Below are 17,052 nucleotides of genomic sequence, written 5' to 3' on the forward strand. Positions count from 1 at the left end.
TTACGGGCCACTTTGGGTGGGGAGGGGATGGCACTCAAAGACAGCCTGGTTGGGCACAGAGATGGAGAAGAGACAGGCCCAGGTCCATTGTGTGATCTAGGGTAGGGTGAGGATTAAGAATGAATGAGCCTGGGGCTTCCTTAGCATTAGCTGGGGAGATCCTGTTTTCCAGACCCTGTCTCCCAGAGTCACTGACCATATGGAGAGATGGTTCATACGTGCTAGGTACACTACAACATAACCTTGGGTTCCCCCCTCATGGGAAAGAATAGGGAAGCTGGTGCCTGGCCAAAGACAAGTGTGGAGAAGGGGGAGCTTGTGACCAAGGTTGGGGCTCAGACTAGGGGCAGGGGCAGGACTTGGTTTGTGACCAGGGTCAGGCCTCAATTTGTGACCAAGGTCAGGACTCAATCTAGGGACAGGGAGAATAAATAGAAACCAAATAGCTGGACCCTAGAAGACTCGACAATAGTCTCATAAACTCTGTGACTCAGCAACTGAAAAGGGGCTTTGAAGGGCAAATGGTAAGATGACAAGCCTCTTTTCATTGTGACCAGGGACCCTTGTCAATCCCACCTCATGGATGCCAAGGTCATTCTGAGTTCCAACCCTGCTGTTAACCAGATGTGTTACCTTGGGGAGTAATGATAATGCCCATTTTCTCTAGAACTTAACAAATCATTTTACTCACAATAACCTTGTGAGGTATGGAATACAATGAATAGTGTCCCCATTTGACGGATGAGGAAACTGATGCTCACAGATGTTAAGTGAGTTATCTAGGGTCACACAGCTAGTAAGTGACAGAACTGGGATCTGAACTCGGGTCTTTTGACTCCAAGTCTGGTCTGGTTCCTACAACACCCACAGTGCTTCTTTTCTGGTACAATGAGTAAGTCAATTTCATTGCTTTGGACCTCAGTTTCCTTATCTGTAAAATGTGAAGCATCACTGATGCCTTTTGATCCTTTTTGGGAAATCTATGAGTGTTCTGATGTGACATTGGTTTAGGAACCAATACCAATATTGGAGTTACATAGGGCACCTCATCCTTTCTGTCAATTCTCCCTTGATCCTCCCAACAGACCTATGATGTAGATAAGATGGACCAGGTATTATTCTCTCCAATTCAAAGGTGAGGAAACTGAGGCCCACAGAGGGGAAGGAGCTGTTCAAGGTCACAAAGAAAGTCAATGGAAAAGTTGGAACGTGAATCCAGGACTCCTGAATTCTACTTCTTATATTCATCTCCAAGCGATGGGGAATGATATAGATCAACTGAAAAATCCTTTGCCCAGAATTTTATTCTCCAATATATGCCACCTCCCAAATTAGGGGACTTGGGAAACAATCTCTAAGTTCCCATTCAAATATCCTAGCGATGGGGGCAAAAGACAGCCCAGAAGCACCAGCCCAAGGAATCCAAGTTGACTCCATATTAAGGAAACCAAAGATATGGATCCCCCACTTACCAACCAGGTAAAGTTACAGGGCAATTATTCACCTTACAAAGACATTTCTTCTTTTCACAAGTGCCCATTTCCCCCATTGCAAAGAAGAGTATGTTTGTGGTAGATACATTCCTTGACAGGAAGTCTGGTGGGGTTGGGGAGCAAGAAGACTTGAACTAAGTGGGCAGAGCCCTCACTCTGGGACCAGCCCTCAAGGGAGGATGACAAACCGGGTCAGGAAGAACAGGGAAGGCTCCAACCTCTTGTTGAGGACTTACTTCACATTACTGCCCTTTACATGTTCTTTTCACAGTCAAAATGAATTAATCTGTCCCTCTCACCCTCTCCAGGGGCTCTTTGGCTCGTGCCATGCCTTGGGCCTGGGAGGGCCATTTACCCTGCCTCAGTTTCCTTCTCTCTTCCTTCATGGACTAGCCCATGTTACTCTACCTCCTTCATGAAGCTTGCCCTGATTTCCCTCTTCTTCCACTAAAAAGGATCAGTCTCTAGGTAGGAGGCAGCATGATACAGTGGAAAGAACCCTGGCTCTGAAGTCAGAAGACCTGGGTTCAAATCCTACCTGTGTGACCTTGGGCAAGTCACCCTCCCTATGACTTGTTTTCCTCATCAATTAAAAAAAAAGAATTGGGGGTGGGGTTTGAACTGGATAGCCTGGGCATTGGAGAAACTGATTTCCAGCTACACAAATTTAGATGACACGTCTTCTTTGGCATCACAATTGCTCTGTAAAGTGAGGTGTACATGTAGGGAAAGAAATGGGAGGGAATAAGCATTTACACAGCACCTATTGTGTGCCAGGCACTGTGCTAAATGCTTTACAAATATTTCATTTGATCTTTATAACAACCCCGGGATGTAGGTGCTATTATTATCACCATTTTACAGATGAGGAAACTGAGGCAACCAAGGGTGAAGTAACCTGCCCAGCATCATCATAGCCAGTAAGTGTCTGAGACAGAATTTGAACTCAGGTTTTCCTGGCCCCAGGTCCAGTGCTCTATCCACTATACTACCAGCTACCTCAGTCTAGGCTAACTAATAATAATAACTGGCATGTATGTAGTGTTTTAAGGTTTCCAAAGCACTTTACAAATAGTGTCTCATTAAATCCTCGCAACAGCCCTGGATGGCAGGTGCTCTTATTATCCCCATTTTACAGATGAGGAAACTGAGGCAAACAGCGGTGAAGTTACCTGCCCGGAGTCACATAGCTAGTAAGTGTCTGAGGTAGGATTTGAACTCGGGTCTTTCTGACTCCAGGTTTAGCGTCCTATCCACTGAGCTAAATTATGAGCTTCCCAAGAAGAGGGTGCAGGTGTCTTGTCTGTTCGCCTCTGGCACCTCACAACAGAGATAAACTCTAGGCCCGGCACATGAGGACCTCAAGACAATGAGGGAGCTGGGATGCCAGAGCGTAAATGACTTGCCCAGCCAGGTGTGTTGACCACAAGGTTGGTGAATTTTCGACCGATTCATGTTAACCCCCAATGCCTGCCACAACCCCCTCCATGCTACAACTCTGCCCCGATGACGGCAGCACGGGTAAATGGAAACCAACCACCGGTAATGAATGGGATGGATATTGTAACCCTGGAAAAAACCACTGTCACCTCCTGTGAGGAGCTCACTACAGCAAGGGCTTTGTTACCGCTGTCACTGAATGTAGTCTTGGGAGCGTAGAATTTAGAGAAGTACAGGGTCTGAGGTAGGATCCAGGCCAACTCCCTCATCTACAGTAAGGGAAATTGATGCCCAGAGAGGTCACACAGGCAGAAAGTAACAAAACTGGCATTAAACCCCTGTCTTTGGCTCCAAATCTGGGGTCTCCTATACTATACCACACGTCCTCAGTGCTTGGATCAGAAGAAATGGATAGGTAGTTTAATTCAGCCCCCGGCCGCTAATCTGTTACAGACCAGTCTGTTTATGGGATCACAGAAGGTGGGATGGAAGGAATGGATAGAACACCAGACTTGGAGTCATGAAGACCTGGGTTTGAATACTGCCTCCAACAAATAGTAGCTATGTGACCCTGGTCAAACTGTGTAACCTTGAAGCGCCTCAGTTTCTTCATCTGTGAAATGAGCACCATGATAGCATCTGAGAGGCAAAAATCAGCCCAGACTTGGAAGTCCCTAATACATACTGGCCTTGTGACCCTGGGCAAGTTAGTCAACCCCCGTTTGCCTCAGTTTCCTCAACTATAAAATGGGGATAATAATCCCATCTCCCTCCCAGGTTGTTGTGAGGATCAGATGAGATAACATTTGTGAAGTGCTTTGCAAACCTTAAGCACTATCTAAATACTAGCTATGATTATTATTACAGGGAGCAATGGATTGTCAGCCTGGCAACTTCCTTATACGTGGGTCTTTTTGTCCATCTTCAACGGTCTCTAGCTAAACAAACTTGTCTTAGAGGTGATAGACTAAACATGTAGAATTTTGTTTGGTTGTTTCAGGCGTGTCCGACTCTTCGTGACCCCATTTGGGATTTTTTTTGGGTAAAGATACTGGAGTGGTTTGCCATTTCCTTCTCGAGCTCATTTGACAGATGAGGAAACTGAGGCAAGCAGGGTTAAGTGACTTGCCCAGGGTCACACAGCTAGTAAGTGCCTGAGGCTAGATTTGAACTCAGGAAGATGTCTTCCTGACTCCAGGCCCAGCACTCTATCTACTACAGAATAAGACCCACATTTTTGGACAAAGCCAACATGGGAATGTGTTTTCACTGGACTATGCATATTTTTAATGAGGATTTTGGTTTTCTCCCCCACCTCTCCCCAGGGGAATAGGAGGTGGGAAGGTGACAAAATTAAATGCTTGTTAATTGAAAATAATTAAAAATATAAGCTAATAGGCTCCCAGACTTAGAGCTGGTGGGCTTGTCAGAGGCCATCTACTGCAACGTCTTTATGTTAGTGACGAAGAAACTTGGGCCCAGAAGCTGTGATTTTGCCCAGGGTCACAAAGGCAGTAAGTGTCAGAGACAGAATTTGAACCCAGGCCCTCTGACTCTGAATCCAACACGCTCTGCACTCTAGCCTTCCTCACAGGCCACATCTCCCCAGTGGATTGTCCTTTCATTTCACCTTCTCTAAAGAGGATGGAAGGTCCCATCATGGCTCCTTCCTGTTGTTCCAAGGACAGAGACTCACCTGATGGCTGGGAACTAAGGCCCTGAGCTCTCTCAAGGCTCTATTTCATCAGAAGGGAAGGATTCTAGAGTTTTTCAGGGTTCTCTGCCTCTGTGTTTTTGTGTCCCTACAAATGTACGGCTCTGTGAACCTATGGTCCTGGGAGCCTATGCTTCCTTTTCTCTGTTCCATAATTCTATGATTCTATTACTCTATGGCCCTGTGTTCCGGATGCTTAGTCTGGCTCCTAGCCATGGGCACTCAGTCAACATTAGGAAACCTGTTCGTTTTCTGACAAGGGAGAGAGTCAGGAAAGAGGCATCATGTCCAAGGTCACCGCAAATCTCTGGAGCAACAGAGACCCAGGAACATAGATCCCAGACCAATGCATCAACCCTCTGAGGCCTGACCTACACAGAACACTTCTTCTTCCTCCCGGCCCTATTTTCTCTCTCTGCTCTCTCTCTCTCCTGATCCCTCACGCCTCCACCCCTTTACCCTCCCTTTCTGAGGCTGGCACTGAATGCATATGTAGAACTTTGTCAAAGGGAAATAAAAATAACTCCCTTGGGGCAGGGCTCCCAAGAAAGTGCTCCAGGGCCCAGGATATCTGATGTATAAAGTACAGGTTTTCCATTAATATGCATGGCACACTCTTAATTTTCCTGCAGTGCCTTCGAGGAATGAGGGTGATAGGATGAGATGCAGTCTAAGAAAAGAAGGCATTTGGAGAGAGGGTAGTGACCCAAGGAGATTAGACCCACAGTGGAACTGGTCCCCAGCCTAGAATCTCAGCATTGGAAAGGCTCCTAGAGGTTATCTGCCCCCACTCCCCCCACCTCCCATTCTTACCCAATACAAGAAAACCCTCTAGAATCTTTGAATAAATGTTAAAGCTGGAAAGGACTTTGGAGGCTAGAGTCTAATCCAGGGGTGGGGAATCTGTGGCCTTGAGGGCACATGTGGCCCTCTAGGTCCTCAAGTGTGGCCCTTTGATTAAATCCAAACTTCACAGAACAAATCCCCTTAATAAAAGGAATTGTTCTGTAAAACTTGGACTCAGTCAAAAGACCACACCCGAGGACCTAGAAGGCCACATGTGGCCTCAAGGCTGCAGGTTCTTCCCCACCCCACACCCCATCCCTTCACTTTGCAAATGGAAAAACTGAGTCCTAGAGGATTAATTGACTTACTCATGTCCTACAACTAGTAATTAGCAGACCTGAGACTTGAAACCACCACACAGAGATTCTATCTCTCAGCCAGGATCTGTTTGGATAACTCCAGGGATGAAGAACTCATCACCTCATGAGCAAGAACCATTCATTGTTAGGCAGCTATTATTGTTAAGAAATGCTAATCTGAACTCTACCTCAGGGACAGAGGCAATGTTTTGTGGTATTCTGGACTTCCAAGTCAGGAAGACGGGTTCAAATCCTATCCCAGATACCTACTAGCTGTGTAACCTTGAGCAAACCTCTCTGTGCCTCAGTTTCCTCATCTGAAAAAATGAGAGAAGTTATACCTGATGACCTCAGAAATCCCTTCCAGCTCTAAGCCTATGATCTCATGACTGCCCTACCTTCAGCCTGCTCTCACCCTACTGTTTCTAGTTCTTCCCTCTAGGGCCAAACAGGGCAAGTCTTATCTTTAACCGTTCAGATGCCTAAAGACAGCTAGCACATTCATTTATGCCCTATGTCTTTATTTTTTTTTCTCCCAAGCAAAACATTCTGGTTTCCTTCAATAGGTTCTCACATGGCCTGGTCTCTGGTCCTCTCCTCCTTCTGGTTTACTCAAGTTCTTCCTAAAACATGGCCCCCACATCTGCACACAGTGCCCCAGATTTGGTCTGAGCAGAGCAGAGGATAAGCAGACTTTTGCCTCCCTCTCTTGGGACTCCAAACCTGAGAAAGGATTTTGTCTTCGACCTTGCTCTGTCCTTCTCTCAGCAACAGCTGTCCTAGGGGAGCTGGGGCATTCTCTCCTAAGGACCACAGCCAGCAGGCAAGGGTCTAGAGTGGGCTGAGGAGGAACGATGCTGTGGAAACCCAGGTGCGCTGTGATTCACCCAGCAGGCTTGAGACATGTGCAAAGGAGGAATGTGTACACACTGAATGCTATTTCCTCATGACAATCCCCTTTCCTTCTTGAGATGCTTTATTGGATCACTGAAACAAGACTCAGAGTTAGGAAGGGAGCACTGAATTCCAAATGTGCTCGAGGGGGATTCTCCAATCCTTGTTATTTTGTATACATCCCCGTCTCTCCTCTGACGTGGCTACCATCCTGGTGCAGCCTCTCATCACCTCCTTCCCGGCTCACTGAAATCCTCTGCTGGTTGCTGTCCTGTCTCCACTCCTCCCATTCCAAATCCATCTTCCACTCAGCTGCCAAAGTGATTTTCCTAAAGCATATCTCTGACCTTGTCACCCTCCCCGCCTCAATCAACTATAGCAGCTTTTAGGGACCTTCACAGCCCGGCCCCTTTCTAACCTTTCCAGTCTTTTTATACCTTATTGCCTTTCAAGGACCCTATAATCTTGAGCTACCAGCCTTCTTCCTCTTCCTCAATCACAACCTTCTGGCTCCCCATGACTTGCCTTTGCCCTGGCTGTCCCCTCGGCCTGGAATGTTCTCCCTCCTCATCTCTGCCTCCTTGGCATCCTTGGCTTCCTCCGAGACTGCTTAGATCCTCCCTTCTGTATGTGGGCTTTCCTGGTTCTCCCAGTAGCTAGTGCCTTCCCTCTGAGATGAATGTTCATTTACACTGTAGGTACCTTGTAGGTACATGGTTATTTACATGATGTAGCCCCATTAGAATGGGAGCTCTCTGAGAGAAGGGGCCATGGTTTTGCTTTTCTATCCACAGTCCTTAGCACAGTGCTGCTGTTCGTTCATTTCGGTTATGTCCAACTCTCCATGACCCCATTTTTTTTTTTGGCAGAGATACTGGAGCAATTTACCATTTCCTTCTCCAACTCAGTTTTTTTTTGAGATGAGAAACTGAGGCAAACAGGGTTAAGTGACTTGCCCAGGGTCACACAGCTAGTAAATGTCTGAGGCCAGATTTGAACTCATGAACATGAGTCTTTCTGATTCCAAACCCAGTGCTCTATCTACTCCACCATCTAGCTGCCCTCCTGGCACATAGTAAGCGCTTAATGAATGCTTATTGATTGACTGACTGAACTGAATGCCTCGTTTGAAGACCTCCAGTGATGGAGAACTCACTGCTTCTCAATGTAGCCCTCAGTGTGTGTTTAGTTAAACTGTTCTAATTACTGGGGAGTTTTTCCTTGTGTAGAGCCAAAATCTGTCTCTTCACAAGTTCTAGTCTTTGTTCAATCAGCAGTGAGCAAGGGCTTCTCATACCCTAGTTTTACATTTCACTGCCCCACCCCCTCTACCTCCTCCTCTCCTGTCTTCCCCTCATCTCATCACCTCAGTCCTCCCCACCTCACCTCACACCAGGTCACAATGTTATAGGATCAGTAAACCAATACTTAGATGTAAACAGAAACTCAGATGCTCAAGGCATCCTTAAAGCCAAGGATGTGAATAATTGCCCTCGATTTGTCTGGTTTTTAAGTCTAAAGTTCTGTCAAAATAAGAAAAATGGAAATACTGGGTTGGCTTAAAACAGGCCCTACCTGTGTCGGGGTGGGGTGGGCACTGAAAGGGAATTTCCCTCTGGGCCTGGACACATTCTCTTAGCCTGTGAGTGTTAAGAGTCCAGACCAAAAGAGGAATCATCAATGGGGCCTTGCGGGGTGGGTAGGGGGGTGGGGGGAAGGAGGGAAGAAAAGTTAATTCTGTTTAAGCTGAGATAATGAAGGTGCGTCTTTCCCCCCACCAAGCTCTCTCTAGGTTTTTCCTCTTTGGTATCTTCAAGAAGGAAGGATGCAGGGAGCTCTGCTGGGGATCGCCACACCCTTGAGGGAAGAGAACCTGGGAGGCAACATCAGAGAGCAACAAGGATCCTGGGCTGGAAGTCAGGAGACCTGGCTCTGCATTAAGAGCTGTGCAACCTGGGGAAAGTCATCCCCCATCTCTGTGCTCCAGTTTCCTACTCAGTAAAATGAGGGAGTCATGCTATGATCTCCAAGGACCTGCCAGTTCTAAAATCCCATAGCATCTTCTCCCTGAGCCAAAAGTACAGGATGTGTGCCGGGGCAGGGTGGGAGGGTGGAACTCCCACATACATGGCACTTTATAACGTAAAAAGGGACTTCAAATCCACTGTCTCATTGGATCTTGCCAAATCCCTGTAAATGGATGGGCCCCAGGCTTTCCTAGGCCCCGGGTTTGTTTGTGCTATTTCTGCCCCAGCAAAGTTTTTTTTCTCCTTTTCTTTCTCAGTGGAAATCCCACCATCAAAAAACAAACTCCTAGGTTTGGCATTTAGAGCCCTTCACAACCTGGCCCCAGACCGCTTTTTCAAGCTTATTAGACAGCACCCCCCCCCTTAATACACTCTATGGTCCAGCCAAGTAGGCCTTCTTGCTGCCCTTCACACTATACAATCCATCTGCTATCCCCTTGTCTTTGCATAGCCTGACCCCCATGCCTGGAATGCCCTCCCCCCTCACCTACTCCTCTGAGAATCCCTAACCCCCAGTAAAGTTCAGTCCAAGCTCCACCTTCCACATGAGTCCTTTCCTTATTACCCCAGCTGTTAGTGCCTCCTCCTCTTCAAATGATTGTTGTTCAGTCCTTTCAGTCATGTCTGACTCTCTGTGACCCCATTTGGGGTTTTCTTGGCAAAGACGCTGGAGTGGTCTGCTATTTCCTTCTCCTGCTCATTTTATAGATGAGGAAACTGAGGCAAATAGATTTAAGTGACTTGCCCAGTGTTACACAGCTAGTAAGTATCTGAGGCCAGATTTGAATTCAGGTCCTCCTGACTTCAGGCCCAGCCCTCTATCCACCTAGCTGCCCCCTCCTCAGATTACCTTATGTTGATTTTCTATCTATGTATATGTGTATATATGTGTACACACAGTCTATCTCCTCAGTTAGAATGTAAGGCTAGAAGGAGGGCAGGAAGTACGTAATTTTCATTTGTTTCCTCAGTGCCTAGCACAGTGTAGTACTTATTAAATGTTTATTGGTTAAAGGGAGTGTGTTCATCTGTGTGTGTGTGTATGTGTGTGTGTGTGTGTGTGAGAGAGACAGAGAGAGAGAGAGGGAAAGAGAGGGAAATGGGGGTGGGAAAAAGAGAAAGAGAGAAAGGGACAAAGAAAGAGACAGAGAGAAGACAGAAAGAGAGAGAGAGAGAGACAAAGACAGACAGGGAGACAGAGAAAGAGAGAAAGAGACAGAGAGGAAGGAAGGGAAAAGAAAGAGAAAGGAGAGAAGAGGGAAAGAAGAGAGAGAGAAGTGGGGTGGGAAAAGAGAGAGAAAGAGAGAGAGGGAGAAAGAAAGAGACAGAGAGAATAGAGACAGAAAAAAGAGAGAGAAAGAGGGGAGAAAGGGAGAGAGAGAAAGACAGAGACAGAGAAAGAGACAGACAGAGAGGGAGGGATGGAGGGAGGAAGAGAGGGAAAAGAAAGAGAAAGGAGAGAAGAGAGAGGAAAGAGAGGGAGGGTGAAGAAAGAGAAAGGAGAGAGGAAGACAAAAGAGAGACAGAGAAAGAGGGGGAGAAGAAGAGAAAGAGAGAGAGAGGAGAGAGAGTGAGGGACTGAGACTTTCCTTCCTCATCTGTGCCTCCTGGCTTCCTGGCCTTCCTTTTAGGCTCAGGTTAAAATCTTACCTTCTACAGAAAGCCTTTCCTGATCCCCTCTTAATGCTAGTGCTTTCCCTCCACCGATCATCTTCAGTTTATCCCGTATATATCTTGCTTGTCGTCGCTGCTTCACATGTTGTCTTCCCTGTTCGGCTGTGAGCTCTTTGAAAGCCAGGACTGCTTTTTGTTTTTTTAACCTTGCTTTGTATGCCTGGTGCTTAGCACAGTGCCTAGCACATAGTAGGTGCTTAATGAATGCTGCTTGACTGACCACATGTGTGTATGGTTGCAGGTAGGGCATGATTTGCTAAATTTTGAGCTATCTGATAGTGGGCTATTATGCAGAATTGGTTATAATGTATACATCCTCAGGCCCAGGTCTCCTCACACCCCAACCATGAGGGAGGAGGCCATGTGATACTATCCTAAACTGTTAACCAAGCCTATTGACTCCACTTCTGCAAAATCTTTCTTGTTTTTCTTTTTCTTTCTATTCCCATGGACCCTGCCCTTGTACAAGCTCTAACACTTCCAGCCTTGACTTTTCTACATTTTCTTCCCCTCTCTCTCTCTCTCTCCCCTCCTCCTTTTTCTCTTTCTGTCTCCCTCTCCCTCTTTCTCTATCTCTATCTCTCTCCCTCTTTCTCTGTCTTGTTTTCTTCTTCAATCTATCGATTTGCTGTAAACTGCCAGAGTGATCTCCCTTATGTAAAGCTTTTGTCTTGTCACTTCTTGGCTCAAAATCTTTACATGGGTTCCTATTGTCTAAAGTTTGGACTCCTTGGTCTGGCACTGAAGGCCCTACACAATCTGGGCACGCTCTATCTTTCCAGCCACACTGTTCTACCCTCTACCCCCAATACACCCTGAAATTTCCTGACTCTGGGTCTTTGTTCATCCTGTTTCCAATGCTTGGAATGCCCTCCTCTTCCATCCATTTGAATTCCTACATATTTCTCCTTTAAAAGTCAGCTCAAATTCCACCTTCTCTAAGAGGCCTTCCTTTACCCCAAATGTCCATAATGACCTTCCCCCTCAGATTTCCAACAGAATTTGTTAGCACATCTCCAATACCCTTATCATATAATATTGGGCATTAGAATTATCTGTGTTTGTGCCATAACCCGCTGCTAGACTGAAAGCTCTGTAAGGATGGGGCTAGACTCTTCTCTAAACTTTGTCTCTCCCCATGGTGCCTCACCCAAGGGCAGGCACGCAGTAGGCACTTACTAAATGCTCAGTTATTAGTGGTCTTCTGAAATCACTTGGAATATGTTTTGTACTACCTAAGTGTATTCTTATGTCTTGTACTCTAGAATGCAAACTCCTTGAGGGCAGGGACAACTATGTTTTTGTATCCCTAGTGCACAAAATGGAGCCCGGCACTTAGTAGGTGCTTAATAAAAACCTGCTGAATTTAATCAAATTGAATTGGAGTTTGTTTGATTCATCTGCTTCATTTACTAAATTAGTTTCCCTAAAAAGAAGGGTTGCTGATTAAACCCAGAGATGTCTTAAGAGTAGTGAAAGGAGAAACAAGTGTATGTTGTAGTACCATAATGTGAGTCTTTTTTAATTCTTATACTAGGCTGTGGGTTTCCTCGCAGGGTTAATCTGCAGTCAAACACAGAACAATGCCCTTTTTCTATAGAGGAAAACAGGCCCAGAGGGTAGCAGGAACTTGCCCAAAGCCAAACATTGAGTCATCAACAGAGCCAGGATTTGAACCGGTTGCATTGATTCCTGGGACCTTTGTTGTGATAGAAGGGAATGGTGAGATAAGGACATCTCTCCCTCAGCCTGGGCAAGTCACTTAACCTTGTTTGCCTCAGTTTCCTTATCTGTAAAATGAGCTAGAAAAGGAAATGGTAAACCATTCCATTATCTTTGCCAGGAAAACTCCAAATGGGATCGCAAAGAGTTGGACAGGACTGGAAAATGACTGAAAGGGGGATGAAGGAACTTAGAAAGATATGATACGTAATCAGGAACTCATCCTAAACAGGCAGAACAGGTATTACGGCTCCCATTTTACACTGGAGGAAACTGAGGCCCAGATGATAAGAGAAATAGTAAACATAGCCATGATCAGCAGTGTCACACTGCATGACCTCAAGGTAAGTCACTCAGCCCCCTCCTCTAGTCTCCCTCACTGTGTAGCTAAGCCCAGGGCCAGATGTGTATCCAGATAAATTAGGTACGGGAAGCCCAGGATGAAAGCCTATTAAACCGAATTACCCTGTGTGCAAATGACAAATGGTTCTTATCTATTCATTAAAGCAGGGTCTGTACTTGGCAATATTTTGTTATAGAGATTTCAACCCTTAGACTGTTCGGGTGGGAATGGGTCCTTAGAGATTGTTGAGCCCAGGCTGTCAGGTGAAGAAATTGAGAAGGGGGGAGTGGCTTATGCAAGGTTATGGAAGGAGTGAGGAGAATCCCAGATTGTCCAGGGCTAGAACAGGCCTCAGAGATCATTACAGCTGGAAAAACAAGCCCAGAGGATTGAGGTGACCCCCAAGTCAGACAGTGAGTTAGCAGCTTCTGACAGAGACTATTGGGGATGGAGGGGCCTTTACAGACCAATGCCCTTGTTCTACAGAGGAGAAAATTTCAGCCCCGTCAGGAGCAGGAGCCTGCCCAAAGTCACCCAGCAAAGCCGGGAACTAAAACCCAGGTCTCTTGATGCCTGGGATCTTTGGTGGGATGGATGGGGATGGTGAGATAAAGTCACCTCTTCATCAGACCTAGGGGGCTAAAGGGCCTTTAGAAAGGGACGATGGGGAATCAGAAAGGAGCCCATGCTGGGGAGGCAGTACCAGGACAACGGCAGCAGCTGGTCCCACGAAGGCGTACAGCAGTCCCCCTTCCAAGGAGAGCCAGCAGCTGAGAGAAAGGGAGCAGAGCAAACAGGCCGGTTAGTCCAGGGTGGGCCACCAGCCCTCCCCACCAATGAGGTCACTCCTCCCTTCCTTAGCTTCTGGTCTTGTCTCTTGGCATTCTGCCTCAGTTCTTGCCTTTTTAGTTTCTCTCCCAAGTCTACCCCGTCCCTATCTCTCAAAGCCGCCTCCTTCTGGAAGCCCTCCCCGATTGAGTCAAATTTCTGTTTCCATAACACTTTAGGATCTACACAACAACCTTGTGAGCACAGGAGGGCAGAGACACAGCACAATCTGGGGTGAGCATTTATTTCCTCTAGACCTTCCCCAAGGGTATCTCCTAACTTAGCAGGAATAAGAGCAGAGCAAAGTCCCTCCTAATCCTGGAAGGAGCCCTGAAGCATGATTTTGGCTGGCTCTTTTCTTCACAGTCATGGCCCCGTGCTGCGCCACCCGCCCCCCCACCCCATCTCTCCAACACCATGTCTTTGAACTCCATCTCTGGTCCCTGGACTCTGACAAGCTTTCACTTATACCGTCCGCATGCTTCTGTCATCCCCATTCTACCGATGAGAACACCGAGGCTAAGAAAGGTTGTGTGATTCTTCCAGAGTCGCACAGCTAGCAAGTTTCTGAGGCAGGATTTGAACTTGGGTTTTCCTGGTCCCAAGTCTAACGCTCTACCCCAAGTACTGGGAGTGGCCCTTGGGTCGGGAAGAAGAGAGGGAGGCTTGACAGGGAAATGCTCCAAGGGCCTACACTTCCACCCAGTTCAAGTGACCTAGTTAAAGTTACACAGGAAGCTGGAGCAGGCCAGAAGGCTCAGAGCCCAGGACTATGACACAATTCAAGTTGCTTGAATTAAAAGAATTTGGTTATTTCTGGGGAACAGTCATGATGATCATTTTGCAGGATACACTCCATACTAGTACTCTGATCTTTCTGCTAGTAGGATGTCGGTAACCAGGCAGCTAGGTGACACAGTGTACAGAACGCCGGGCTGGGAATCAGCAAGACTCGCCTTCCTGAGTTCAAATCTGGCCTCAGACACTTATTAGCTGTGGGACCCTGGGCAAGTCACCTCACCCTCTTTGCCTCAGTTTCCTCATCTGTAAAAGGAACTGGAGAAAGAAATGGCAAACCACTCCAGTATCTTTGCCAAGAAAACCCCAAATGGGGTCATGGAGAGTTGGACACGACTGAAAACGACCGAACGATAAATTTCCTGACTCTGAGTCTGGCGCTCTATTCTCAACACCACCTATCTACTCTGACTCTAATAGCAAACATCAATAATTATCAAAAAATAATAAAAAATAAAATTATAGTACTTTAAATTTTGCAAAACATTTGCATTATCTCATTTGACTCTTCATATTTAATTTCTTTTCATCTATAAAAAGAAAGGATTGAACTACACGACCTCATTCTGGCTCGAATGACCAATCTGACACCCGCCATGAGCTGAGTAGAGATTCAGGGCCAGAAGGAATCTGGGTCACTCCTTGCTTGGGGTAGAAGGCAGGGGAAATCATGGAAACAAGACACCCACAGAGAGGCAGAAAGAGCCCTGAAATTGGACTCAGTGCCTGACTATTTCCTTATGGGATCGCGGCAAGTCATAGGATCATAGATTCAGAGCTGAAAGGAACATCAGAGGTCATGCAATCCAACACCTCCATTTTACAGATGAAGAAACTGAGGCCCCGAGACTTTAGAAGAGTCACACGGAGAGTTATCAGCGGTAAAATTTGAACCCAGATCCTCCGACTCCAGATTCAGTGCTCTTTCCACCGTCCCCAACTTCCCTGTAAAGTGCCTTGATTTTCGCATCTGTAAAATGATGGATTGGCGGTACTAGATGATTGCTAAGGTCTCTTCTGGCTCTGACATTCTGGGATCCATATAATAAAGCATATTAGATCTTCCGAAAAGGTTTTCTAGACCCTTCTCTCGTTTGGCAAACCTAATAACTCCCATTTCTTTTTAGCTCTAAAATTTATAAAGCCCTTTCCACACAATGACCCCACGAAGGAGTCAATTCAGGAAAAATTAGCCCCTTTTTATAGATGAGGAAACTGAGGCCCAGGGAGGATTTGTCCAAGATGGCGCTGGTTAGTTTTTGAACCCAAGTCTCTTAACTGCCCACCACACAAAGCTGGCTCTAGCACTGGGGCACTTACGCTGCTCTCTTTGTCTGCTTCGCCATTATACAGATGGGTATGTGCGTGTGTGTGTGTGTGTGTGCGCGTGTGCATGTGTGTGTGTGTGTGTGTGTGTGTGTGTGTGTGTCCCACTTTCTCTCTCAGTCACATTGTCTCTGTGTGTATCTCTCCTGTTGTCTCTCTGGTTCGTTCTTTGACTCACCCTCTGTCTCCCTCCCTCCCTCTTTCTCTCTCTCCATGCTTCCGCTTCTCGCTCTGTCTTTGTCCTCATTTTTTCTCTTTGTTTCTGTCTCTTTCTCTGTCTCCTCTGTCTCATTCTGTCTCTCAGTCTCTTTCTTGTTATTGTTTTTCTCCCCCTCTGTCTTTGCATTTCCGCCCCCCTTTGCCTGAATCACAGACATCAGCAGGGGCTGGTGCCCAGGTGCCGAGGTCTCTCTTTGCGTGATGCCGTGGGCAGCCAGTGCCCCACCGATAAGATCCCAGGCTCCTGATATCCCCCTTGGGCTTCCTCCTTTCTCTCTCTTCTGCTTCTCCAATTTCCTCCCAAATGCCATACTCATCATCTTCCTGCCCCCTCACTGAAGCCAGCACTGCCTCTCTCTAAATCCTCCTTCCTCCTTCACCTCCGTCTCTCTGATGCTGGAACGATGACTACACCACTATTCCTATGGGTTCTGAGGCCCTGTTGTCTTTGTCCTCCTAATCCAGACCTTCAATACACCCCCACCGAACTATGGCAATGGTTTCCTACTTCATCTTCTGGCTGCTGGTCTCTCTCCTTCTAAATCAATATGCCTGAGTCATATTTCTAAAGCCCAGCTCTGATCAGAGGTTCATAGATTTAGAGCCAAAAGGGACCTCAGAGACCAATTAATCCAGCCTCCTTCATTTTCCACAGCAGGAAACTGAGTCCCAGAAACTTGTCCAAGATCACACAGGTAGTAAGCATCAAAGGTGGGATTTGAACCCAAACCTTTTTGCTCTTTCCACTCTCCCATACTGAATCTCAAGTCACTCCCTTGCTCAGAACATCTATGCAGTGACTCACTACCTTCAGGAAAAAGTCCAGTGGATCAGCAAACATTTATTAAGCGTCTCCTACGTGCCAGGCACTCTGCTAAGTTCTGGGGATACAAAAAGAGGCAAAAGACAGTACCTGCCTTCCAGAAGCTTACAATTTAACAGAGGAGATGACATACAAATGAATGTACACACACATATATATATATATATGTGTGTGTATATGTAGATGTGTGTATATGTATATATACACATCTCCACACTCTTCATACTGGCACTCCAGACTCTCCCCATGGTCTGGGTCCAACCTGCCTCTAACTCTTCACTCCTTCACATTGCTCCAGCCAAAGAAAATACTTAAATGGAAACTCACTTCATTTATTTAGCACCAGCCCTTGGTGTTGGCAGTATTAAGACAAAAATGAACCAGACTCTTCCACTAAATTTGGTATTGAAAGACACTCCCTCTCCCAGCACCCGGACTTTGTCCCTAGGACCCTGAGCTCTGAGAGGAAACTTTCATCTTCTTTTACCAGGAACCAGACCACGTTACTTTCCATCCATTTCCAAACCATGCCAATGCCAACGTGTGTCATCATTCTCTTTCTAGCTCCCTTTTATGTATCGTCTTCCCCCATTAGAATGTAAGTTC

The 17,052-nt window shown here is 46.5% G+C and overlaps 1 protein-coding gene across 1 annotated transcript in view; it reads right to left on the minus strand.

Annotated features, from left to right (window-relative positions):
• The window catches only part of ADGRB1 (adhesion G protein-coupled receptor B1), a 204,560-nt gene that overhangs the window by 36,099 nt on the left and 151,409 nt on the right, over window positions 1-17,052 (minus strand). The window contains exon 22 of the mRNA XM_027845202.1: window positions 13,156-13,222. Coding sequence (XP_027701003.1) covers window positions 13,156-13,222 — 67 coding nt within the window. The remainder of the gene's footprint in view (window positions 1-13,155; window positions 13,223-17,052) is intronic.

Source organism: Vombatus ursinus, unplaced genomic scaffold, assembly GCF_900497805.2.
Source record: "Vombatus ursinus unplaced genomic scaffold, bare-nosed wombat genome assembly UNPS02005236.1, whole genome shotgun sequence".
NCBI classification, from domain to species: domain Eukaryota; kingdom Metazoa; phylum Chordata; class Mammalia; order Diprotodontia; family Vombatidae; genus Vombatus; species Vombatus ursinus.